Source organism: Drepanopeziza brunnea (assembly GCF_022702325.1).
Source record: "Drepanopeziza brunnea f. sp. 'multigermtubi' strain 214-2 chromosome Unknown ctg14, whole genome shotgun sequence".
NCBI lineage: Eukaryota > Fungi > Ascomycota > Leotiomycetes > Helotiales > Drepanopezizaceae > Drepanopeziza > Drepanopeziza brunnea.
This window is the reverse complement of record NW_027094077.1, coordinates 179432-190422: the sequence shown is the minus strand read 5'-3', so window position 1 is coordinate 190422 and position 10991 is coordinate 179432. Positions and strand designations below refer to the sequence as shown.

Sequence of the window (10991 nt, the reverse complement as noted above, 5' to 3'; positions counted from 1 at the left end):
GAGGTAGAGGTAGAGGTATAGGATTGGATTGATACGTATTGAATTGTATCGATATTAAGATGCGTAAAGAATGCTTGAAAGTGAATGTGAATATGGATTTTGAAGGGGATAAGATCGGGATAAGATCGGGATAAAATGATGGGAATGAGATCAAGAAGCGAAAAGAAGAGAGAGAAAAAAGAAAAGGTGTAGGTTTTAAAAAGCACATTATAGTTGACTTATGACTTAGTACTTATGACTTCACACTTAATGCTGAAGAGCCATTCAAAGCGGTTGTGAAGTGGATCGGTAGGTGAGTGAGTGGCTATGTGATAGCTGGGTATTTGAAGTGGAAGATAGGAGGTGGGAGATTCGTAGCTGGTAACTGTAGCTTGCGTTTGCGTCTCCCCGCTTGCTTACTTGCTTGCCTCTTGCTATCGACAGAGGCAAGATACCTCCTCTTATATAGTCAGATATATCCCATCTCATGCCGTTCTTGGAAGTTCTTGTATTAGTCTCGGTGAGCGAAGAACATCATTCCTTGGACCTCCGGCACCGCAGGACGAGTATGTACTGTTCGAGAGAATCAGGCGGCGAGGTACTTTCCCAATCTTAGGCACTAGCAGTCGACGTTGGGATAGAAAGGTCGGTGGTGTGACAGGCAGACTCTGTATCGGGATTCGGCGTTAGATACCACGCAGCTTCTACCCGTTCTTGTGCTTGGGAATCATATACACCGGCAGGTTTCACGGGAGACTTGCGACGAATTTCTAAGTATAAGCACCGTTCAGAGCAGCTCCGTCTCTTGTAGCTGCTGCTGGCTGCCAGCTTTCTGTTGAGAGAGGGCTGATGCTCTACTCTGCATGAACGGCGGACCTTAGCACTGGCTATCTTCTACTCAGGCGCTTAACTATCAAGTGATTGTAGTGCTTTTATAAAGGGACTAAGCGTCGAAGGTGATGCAAGATAGAATGTACAATCTTTAGCGTTCGGTTAAAACTTTGTTTGCTTGCTTTCGCTCAACCATCAAGTAAGTGTAGTGCTTATAAAGGGGACAACGCTTCGAGGGTAGTGCAAGATATACATACACGATCTTTCGCGTTCGGTCAGGACTTTGCTTGCTTCCTTGCTTGTTCATTGCTTTTTTATCTCTCCACCTCCTCTGTCTTCGAACCTCCACCAGCTGATCTCGGCCCAGCCTCGATTCACATCTCTCTAAGACACCCTATCGCTAGGTCTTCCCGCTTGCGAAGCGCACTCTGCCCTGTCTCTTCGGTTCTCCAACTTATACTAGGGTCTTCTCTCCCTGCGATCTATTCTACCGGTAAGGAAACGGCGCAGTTAAGAACAACCGCGCTGCCCCACCGCGAAATGTTTTCTAAGGCTATCTTGTGTGTAGCTCCTTAGCTTAGCAAGCGGACGGATGGATAGAAGTGTGCAAGAAATGACGGCACGTCTATCTTAACAGGCAATGACTTCTTGAAATTCTCACGTGACTGCTGTATTCTTCGGGAGGGTAGTTGGAGATGTAAATTGAGTTAAAGGTTCAGCGGCAGCTTCCTCCTGATAAGATCTCACGTGCTCTGCTTACCCCCTTCCTTCGGGCCATCCTCTCGCCGATCTAAAGATTGCGCTGCCTCTTGAGGAAGCCGGGAAGGTGAAGGGATCGGGTTGATGAGGCGGAGCTGCTACTTCTGAGCAGGAATACCGGTACCGGTACTGCGGGGCTGTATGGGGTTTGTCAGCAGAGAGTGGGGTTTGCCCGGGCGGTCAAGAGACGGCAAGCATATGATTGGCCGGGCTACAAGACCCGACAATCAACGACGAACTCACGTGATCGGACCTGCTGTGATTCGTACCGCGAACCCAGAAGAACAAAGAGAACAAAGGATCGGTAGGGAGCATATAACCTCACCTTACAGACCCGCCCGTCGGCCGCTAGCGTCTTGGACCCACTTGCCTCGTCCTTTTAAGCCCGCCCCGACACTGCAAGACTTCAGCATCTGACCGATACTACAACTTCGGTCTTCTACTCCTACTATCCACAACTTCGGTCTTTCACTCTTCACACCCACACTTTCGGTCTTCTACTCCTAATACTTGCATCGTTTCTACGACGCAGAGATTTGCTTTCAGAAGTCATGGAACTCAAGGTCTTTGTAACTTTGGGGTGATGATGATGATTGATGGTGGTGTAAGGTGCCCCCTTCTCCCAACTACACGTAGATCCGCAACTGACCGATAGCTAGCTAGCGACCACCCATTCATCCTCCGCTCCAACGTCTGCTCGACGTCCTCACTGACGTCGATGCATTGACCCCAGCCTCCGGAGCCTCGCATCCCAGCCGTGGTCGCGGCTAGTAGTTTACCCTGAGGCTCAAGTGTTTAAAGCCATGGCCGCGGCTGAGCAGCTCTGGCTCATTCTCCCTCTTATTCTCCCTCTCGATGTCCTCACTGACACGGGTTTCAGAGACACGGGGGAAGAAATTTAAAAGGTTTCTCGGAGTGTCAGTAAGTACTATTCTGCGAATCAGAGTCATCCTTTGTACGATCTACTGACATAGCATTCAAAGATCTCGCACGGGCGATTTGCTTTCAGAAAACATGGAACTCACGCTCTCGATGAACTTAGGAGGACGGGGATGATGGTGGTTGTAAGGTGCCCCCCTCCTTCAACTACAAGTACATCCGCAACTAACTGATAGATAGCGAGCGACTACCCACTCATCGCCCGTCCCAAGGTCTGCTCGGCGTCCTCACTGACGTCGAAGCATTGACTCAAGCGCTGAAGATGCTGCCGGTGCCCTTGCTACCGCATCCGGCCTACACATACCGGAATCGCGGACAATCAAGAGTCCGAGGTCTACAAGGCCTTGGCGGGGGCCCGGCAGCTCCTTCTCGTGGTCATTGCAAATGCCGTGGCATATGACGGGAAGAAACTTGTAAACTTTCTCACGGCCGGTGGTCTGGCCGTCGAAGGCCAGATCGAGGTGGACGACGACTTTGCAGATAAGTGTAAGTTATCCGCCCTTTGACATCGTTCGCTTACGACGCTAAGCAGAGATCAGTTTTGGAATGGAGAATAGAACTTAAAAGCATTTTGCTTTATAGCCAAGAGGACGAGGATACCTCGGACGATTGTAAGCTATCCGCCTTATAACATCGTTCGCTTGCTAACAACCATCTCGGGAGTCCAGGGTCGAAACGGCACGACGCTCAACGGAGCTCGTGTCACGGTCAAAGATATCCCTGGATACTTATCGCCCAAGGCCCTATGACCCTCTAGGTCCATCCCGGCGCGTACTTCGTAGCATAATGGAGATCGGTCCATTCACGCTACGCGTGCTATGAGGTACGCGCGGGAGAGGCGTATCGCACTACGATGATGGAGATAAAACTTTTGGAATGAAGAATAGAACTTAAACGCATTTCCTTGCGTCGGACTCTTCGACCCGAATATAGAGGTGGCAGTAGTAAGCGCTGCAGAGGCTCTAGCGGCAGCGGTGCCAGCTCTCGCAGGGCGGCGGTCTCTCGGACCACAGGCTACCAGAGCCGCTGCCGCTGCCTTGCCGCTGCCACCTCTATTACCAAGCTCAGCTCAAGCTTTTGGAATGAAGAATAGAACTTATACGCATTTCCTTGCGTCGGGTCTTTGAGACTCAGACATGAGGGTGGCAGTGGTAGCAGCGGCGGAAGCGCCAGCCCCTCGGACCACAGGCTGTCAGAGTCACTGCAACCACGGTAGCCTCTGCCGCTGCCGCTGCCCCCTCTCCCAAAGTCCAATCTTGAGGAGACAATCAAACTCTTCTCTCTCCGTGGCAGTGGCCGGTAATGAATGGTCCTTACTGACCGACCGGCTACTTACTTGCAAGTCCTCACTGACTGCTTATACCGTACCAGGTCTGGATCCGCGTCACAGAGAAGGCACAGGGGGGTTTTGAGTGGGTTGTAAGTCCTTTTCTCCCTTTTCCCTTTTGCAGATCCTCTCTTTTATAAAATACCGTTGGGGTCGGGGAGGGAAATTTCCCTTTTTTTTTTTTCTTCTTTTTATTATTCGCCGCTAACCATCTCGTCGGTATCTTTTCTGTAGTTATTGATTATGCACATGCCTATGCACATGCTCATTCAGGCCTTCTTTTCTGCGACTTCGACTTCAACTTCGATGCTGAGAAGGAGGAGGAGGAGGAGGAGGAGGAGGAGAAGGAGGAGGAGGAGGAGGAGGAGGAGAAGGAGGAGGAGGAGAAGGAGGAGGAGGAGCAGAAGAAGAAGAAGAAGAAGAAGAAGAAGAAGAAGAAGAAGAAGAAGAAGAAGAAGAAGAAGAAGAAGAAGAAGAAGAAGAAGAAGAAGAAGAAGAAGAAGAAGAAGAAGAAGAAGAAGAAGAAGAAGAAGAAGAAGAAGAAGAAGAAGAAGAAGAAGAAGAAGAAGAAGAAGAAGAAGAAGAAGAAGAAGAAGAAGAAGAAGAAGAAGAAGAAGAAGAAGAAGAAGAAGAAGAAGAAGAAGAAGAAGAAGAAGAAGAGAAGCAGGGATCAGCGGAAATGGAATGCAATCGGAATGCAATCGGGCTACAAGGGGCCAGATAAATACCTGTTTTGTGTAACTATAGCTGTAACATGATACACTGTAATACAATCCTATTATATAACCCCATAGCAAATATCTCCTCCTTTTTAATTCCAATTCCAACACCAATTCAATTCCATTCCAATTCTAACACCATTTCCAATTCCAATTCCAATTCCAACACCAATTTCAATTCAATTCCAATTCCAATTCCAATTCCAATCCTAATCCTAATCTTAATCCCAGCCAGCGAGCCAGCGAGCCAGCCTCCTCCTCCTCCTCCTCCTCTTCCAACTGCCCCGCGCTTGGAAACATGGGTCTTGATAGCTGTTAGATGGTAGCTGTATACACATCCATACATCCATCTATCCATCCATCCATCCATCCATCCATCCATCCATCCATCCATCCATCCATCCATTCATACATACATACATGTTGCGCGCGCTGCCTGCTGGTGATTATACTTAGAGAAGGGGAAGGGGAAAGGGAGGGAGTATACGTGATGTGATTTGATGTGATGTGATATGATGTGATGTGATGTGATATTCAATGGAAAGATAAGGAAAAGATAAGAAAAGAAAGGAGAGAAAGGAGAAAGGAGAGAGGATAGGAATGGGAGCTTTAGTTATTGAATTAATAAGATGTGTGTGTGTGTGAGAGAGAGAGAGACAGAGAGATGAAAAGATGAAAAGAAACAGATTTGGTTGTTTGGTTGTTTTGATTTCATTACCTGCTTTATGCATACCCGGCTGGATATAAGAGGAGATTCTCGTGAACGTACGTGCACGGACGCTAGCATATACATGTACGTCGTCTCACTCAGATCCGGTAGCTGATACAAGATGCAAGGCTGGCAACTCATCTTCAACCGGCTTCACACCGGCCCTCTGCATCTCCAGCGCAACCCGATCCACCTCGGCCCAAAGCCGCAACACGTTCCCTCCGACCACCATGGCCGCATCGGTATCGCTCACGCCGCGCCTCAGCATCTCCGCCAGCAGATCCGGGTACTTACTCACGTCCTCCAGGCCCCGCGGCGTGTTCAGGATGCCGTCGAAATCGCTGCCCAGCCCGACGTGCTCGTAGCCGATCAGGTCGCCGATGTGCATGATGTGCGACACGACGTGGGCCAGCGTGGAGTTCGGTGCGTAGAAGGACGGCAGGCCGGTCGGGTCGGATGGGTTGGCCACGCAGGAGACAAAGTCGGGGGAGAAGTTCACCATGACGAGGGAGTTGCGCTGCTGGACGAGGTGGAGGATCGAGTCCGGCACGTTGCGGGGGTGGGGGCAGAGTGCATGGGCGGAGGAGTGCGAGAAGATGACGGGCGCGGAGCTGCCGGGCCAGGTCGACGCGGAGGGGGAGGAGCCGCCGAGGACGTCGCGCATGGTGTCCGGGGAGACGTGCGAGAGGTCGATGATCATGCCCAGGCGGTTCATCTCATGGATTAGGAGGCGGCCGGCGGGCGAGACGCCGTGGTGGAGGGGTGTGGAGGGGATGACGCCGGTGGGTGTTTCGAGCAGGGCGGCGTCCGCGTACATGTTGTGGCAGTTATGGGTTAGTGTTGCGTAGCGGGCGCCCAAGGCGTAGCTGATGATGGGCTCGAATCAGTGTTTGTTTGTTTGTTTGTTTGCTTGTTTGCCGAGGGTTGAAGTTGGTGGACGGAGAGAGAGAGTGTGTGGGTTTGAGGGGACGAGTGATGGTTGGGCTCTAGACCTACTAGTTGCGCAGATTGGAAAGCGAGTTGCCGATTTGGTGGAGGCCTTCGATGGCGAGAGGGGAGATGAGTTGATGGGACTTGAAGGCTGAGAGAGCGGTGCTGCTGTTGGGTGGTGGCGAGAAGACGTCGGGGTAGGCGCCTCGAAGACGGGTAAGGACGTCGATTTGTGAGTACGTGAAGGCGACAGCTGGGACGAGTCAGTTTCACTTGCACTTTCGGTCCCAACATCTTTGTTTACTTGGTCACGTGCGGGCTCGGAGCAGGAAGGGGTCATCGGTCATCGGCCGGCCGGAGGGAGCATGACTTACTCTCCGCATAGTTCTCATCAGAAAAGTCCGTCCCGTTCTTCGGGCATGGAGCATATGCACTCCAAAAAGCCCCTCCATTCTTACCTTCCTTTAGCCGAGGAAGGTCAACATGGCCGTACATGCCACCCTCCACGAAGGGCTTCGTGAAGTTGGAGTCGTAGATCTTGTTCTTGTGTAAGAATCGGATCAGGATCGCAAGATCATTGTGGCCATCTGCACACGATGGCATTAACACCGATGTATTATCTGGCTGGAAGGCAATGCTTAGGTACTTACCAATGAGTGGCGTCTCCTCCAGTATCCGGTCGACTCTCTGGCTGATCGTCGTGGGCACCGGTGATCTTGGATCTTCTCTACTCCCCGAAGGCAAGAAGAGTATCGTAGCCAAGCTGAGCATAATGCATGTTCCAAGTACTATAGCCCCAACATCGTTGAAGATGGATCTCCGGCGCGGCTCATCTCCCAGCACCACCACCTCCTTGCCGTGTTCCGTATCGTTGAAGCTCCCCGTCCTCGAGTTATGAGCCACAGACGACCGCTGCTCGATATCCCCGGGCAGCAGTAAATCCTGCTCGGTTGGGGTGTCAGCACCCATACTAAATAAGTAATCGCAAATAACAAGCAATGCAGATCGAACCAATGCATCCAGAGACAAGATGTTGGTTGGCTTGTTTGCTTGTTCATTCCAAGCCCAAGCCCGACCGAGCGTGCTTGGACGTTGCACTCGTTTGACCTTGATGAGGTCGGTCGCAGCAGGTCACATGATCCCCCAGCCACGTGCCGTGTGCTATTTGCGGCCACGACGGGGATCGGCCGCTTGTTGCTGCGAGATTCCCTGCCCGGGGAGATTTGATCTCGACCCATTTCACCTCCAATACCACCACCCGACCTGGATGCCCTCACTTTCTGTTCTCTCCTTTATTGATGCCGCTGCCCTCTCTCACTCCGGGTAGCATTTCTTTACGACGACGACCATCACGACGACGAGCTCAACAGCAGCTGCAAGACCACCAACCGCGGCAGGGATCCAGCTACAGAAGCGCTGGGAGGGAGGAACCACGAATAGGAGTACCGACTGAACAAGCCTGACCTACCGACCTACCTGCCGACCTACCTACCTACATATCCCCAGGAGAATCATCGCAGCCGCACGCCGCTCCCACCACAGTCACTCATCACAATCAATACCTTCCCAGGCTCACCACAGAATCCCCGTGAGGTTCTCCCCGCGGCGCAGAAGTGATCTTTCAGCAAGCCCCTAATACCGTCGCCGCGATACCGAAACCACCATGCCCGGATTCGCGGACTCCTTCTGGTCTGGGGACTATGCCGGAGGTAAGGACAACGGTGGCCGAGGATACGGCCACAGTTACTGATGGGACTACAGGACTCGGCGTTCTCTTCAGCAAGCTCCAACAGGGTGTGCAAGAGAACCAGCAGATTCTCATGATTGCGCGGATGCGAGCGGAGGCGGAAGACCTGTACGGAATGAAGCTGGGCGAGATTGAGATTGCCTCAGACAGAGTGAGCGGCGGCTTCTCACGAGATGACGGAGCGAGTGTCAAGAAGGTAGGCAAGACTGCTCGGCGGGTGTTCGTACGAGCCGGCTGCTAACTGCTCCAGGCCTACGATGGGGTACGCTCGGAGATGCAGGAGGCGGCCAAGAGCCATCGGAAAATTGCCCAAAGCATCCGAGATCTCGTCGTGTCCCCTTTTACCAGGTGGTGCGATGCTCACGAGTCGCGAGTTCAGAATTCCCAAGACGATTTGCAGGCTCGGATAAAGCTGCATGACAAGCAGGCGGACTTGGTGAAGAAGCTCCGCAGCCACTACTTCAACAAGTGCCGCTTGGTGGAGGATATTGAAGAGGAGAACAAGCTTGCCTTCCAGGACCCGGAGACGAGCCCGCAGGCGAAGATACCCGAGATCAAGGTGGAGGAGAACCAGGACGAGGACGAGGAGCAGATCGATATTGGGGACGAAATCTACCAGCCAGAGCAGCTCAAGAAGATCCTGACGCACATCCTGCAGACGGTCAAGCTGGGCGAGACGAAGGTGCCGATTCTGGGCACGTACCAGAACACGACGACGGGAGCCGACATCGTGGAGTATCTGCAGAAGAACATGGGCGCAACCAGTGTCAGCCATGCCGAGCGCATCGGACAAGACCTGATCACCAACGGCTTCCTGCGACTGGTTGGAAATGTCGGAAGCGTTTTTGCCAACAGCTCCAAGATGAACTATCAGTGGAAGCCAAAGGCTTTCCAGTGGACCGGAATTCCGGAAAAGAAACTGCCCCTGGGTCGCACTTTCTCGATCGCTTCCAACTCCGATTACGCCGACTCTCCGGTGGTGGGCACTGTCACCGAGTACTTGGCTGGATGGAACCCTCTGAATAATCCATACCCCAACGAAACACCAGGCGACAAACTCAGACGAGAGGCTGCAGAGGCGGATGAGAGATACAGGAGCAGTGTCCGAAAGCTGGATCTCCTTCGGTGCCAACTCGAGGAAGCTATCGTCGAGCACCTGCGGTACTTGGAGAGATGCGAGCTGGACCGGCTGAAGGCCATCAAGACCATCATCCTGGATTTTTCCGGCACCATCAGCAATGTCATCCCTAGTCTGCAATCGACGGTTGACAAGATGATGCTCTACCAGGAGACGATCCAACCGATCGGCGATCTCAGATACCTCCTGGAGAACTACCGCACCGGAGGATTCGTGCCCAAGGTCGTGGTCTATGAAAACTACTACAACTCGGCCGACGGACAGACGTTTGGTGTGGACCTCGAGGCCCGTGCTAGAGCTGATCGCAAGAGGGTCCCAATCATTATCACCAACATCCTCACATTCCTCGACAACCGGTACCCCGATCTGGAAGGCGATGAGGCTAGACGAAGTGTGTGGCTGGTTCATGTACCCCTTCATCAGACACACCGACTGCGCGAAGCTCTCAACACCGGAAAGCCGTTTTCCATGGAGGCTCTGGAGCCCTACGACATCCCCATTATTGCGAGCCTCCTTAGACTGTACTTACTTGAACTCCCAGGTATGCTCCCTCTTCCCTTCCCGCAATATCCGCTAACACAGACAGACTCCTTGGTCTCTTCTCACGTTTACGAAATTATGAAAACAATCTATTCGACCCCGGCGTCCGAGTCTACAGACGCGGCCCGTATCTCCGTCCTGCAAAACACCCTCAGCCAGCTCCGGCTCGCAAATATCGCGACCCTTGACGCCCTAATGACCCACTTCACCCGCCTCATCGAGCTCACTTCCGCCGACGAAACCTACATCGCAGCTCTCGCTACCTCCTTGGCACCTTGTATCCTCCGGCCCCGTACCGAAACTTCCATGACCATGGAGGAGAGGTACTCCTACCGCCTCATTCGCGACCTCTTCTCCCACAAACACGCCATCTTCAATGAACTCAAGCGCGCATCCTCCCTGTCCCACACCATTAGCGTTGATACCCGTCCAAGATCCGTCAGCGCCGTCAGTACTGACGAGAGCAACCGCAAAGCCAATATGGAAGCTCGTGCGAGAGCCATCATCGCTGCTGGTGGCACGAACCGTGGACGTGACAAGAGTCCGGCACCTTCCCCCAGGGGTCACCGTAGAGACCGGAGCTCGGGTGGTCCAGAGACTCGCTTTCCGATCGCTTCTCCTACCGCTGCCCATACCGACTCTCCACGCAACTCACGCACCAGCACAGGCGTACGATCGAGTCTTGAAGTCCCTGGTGAATCTGCGCCTGTCATCCCAGCTGAGACGAACGGCACTCCCGACTCTCCGCTAAAGACTATCACGAATGGAGCAGAGAACCACCCGACTGGCGCGACGTATGTCCCTAGCTTGGATGATGGTTTGGATGGGCTGGGCGCTGGTGTCGAGAAGCGGAATTCGCTGGGGAGAGCGCCGGCTGCGGGGGCAACTGGAAGGTTTGCGGGAAGGAGACCGATGGGGCTCTCGAGGATGGGTGTTGATGACAACAAGCGGAGCAGTGTAGTAAGTATTGGGGAGGACGGTGCCAGAGTTGGGGTGAGTCTGACGGACAAGGCTATGGACGACTAGGTCGTCAACTTTCGCATTTACCTCACAAGTGTGTGCCGAAGCAGTAATACCTGAAGAGGTTTGGCCAAGAGAGGAGGGGCAACGACGGGGCTCAGAGAATTGTGCTGCGGAATGGGAAAAAGATGATGCATGAAGGCGGGCAAGCTTCTTATGTATGTACGTCTGTATAATAGGACCTAGGGCCACCGAACTGTTCTTGCTCTAAACATGTTTTAGTTGGAGGTATGTAGCGATATACGAGAATGAATGAATGAATTAATGAATGGTGCACACGATACCCATCCCATGTGCCAGACTTTTTTGCCTTTTTTTTTTCACCCCCCCCCCCCCCCCTCTCTCTCTCTCTC

General features: G+C 52.7%; 4 protein-coding genes across 4 annotated transcripts; 3 read left to right on the top strand and 1 right to left on the bottom strand.

The window, feature by feature from the left end:
• Window positions 1–2152: 2152 nt before the first annotated feature.
• L3040_007786 (uncharacterized protein) lies at window positions 2153–3265 on the top strand (the record flags this gene model as incomplete). Its single annotated transcript, XM_066154692.1, has 8 exons — window positions 2153–2173; window positions 2229–2271; window positions 2450–2490; window positions 2553–2633; window positions 2689–2720; window positions 2771–2994; window positions 3048–3119; window positions 3177–3265. The coding sequence occupies 8 exons, from the start codon at window positions 2153–2155 to the stop codon at window positions 3263–3265; spliced, it is 603 nt and encodes a 200-aa protein (XP_066010599.1).
• Window positions 3266–3644: 379 nt separating this feature from the next.
• L3040_007785 (uncharacterized protein) lies at window positions 3645–4593 on the top strand (the record flags this gene model as incomplete). Its single annotated transcript, XM_066154691.1, has 3 exons — window positions 3645–3699; window positions 3922–3927; window positions 4070–4593. The coding sequence occupies 3 exons, from the start codon at window positions 3645–3647 to the stop codon at window positions 4591–4593; spliced, it is 585 nt and encodes a 194-aa protein (XP_066010598.1).
• Window positions 4594–5357: 764 nt separating this feature from the next.
• Window positions 5358–7162, bottom strand: L3040_007784 (uncharacterized protein; the record flags this gene model as incomplete). The annotated part of the gene is made up of 4 exons (XM_007293246.1): window positions 5358–6129; window positions 6260–6446; window positions 6568–6780; window positions 6844–7162. The coding sequence occupies 4 exons, from the start codon at window positions 7160–7162 to the stop codon at window positions 5358–5360; spliced, it is 1491 nt and encodes a 496-aa protein (XP_007293308.1).
• Window positions 7163–7856: 694 nt separating this feature from the next.
• L3040_007783 (uncharacterized protein) lies at window positions 7857–10644 on the top strand (the record flags this gene model as incomplete). Its single annotated transcript, XM_007293247.1, has 4 exons — window positions 7857–7902; window positions 7955–8136; window positions 8191–9619; window positions 9665–10644. The coding sequence occupies 4 exons, from the start codon at window positions 7857–7859 to the stop codon at window positions 10642–10644; spliced, it is 2637 nt and encodes an 878-aa protein (XP_007293309.1).
• Window positions 10645–10991: the final 347 nt, after the last annotated feature.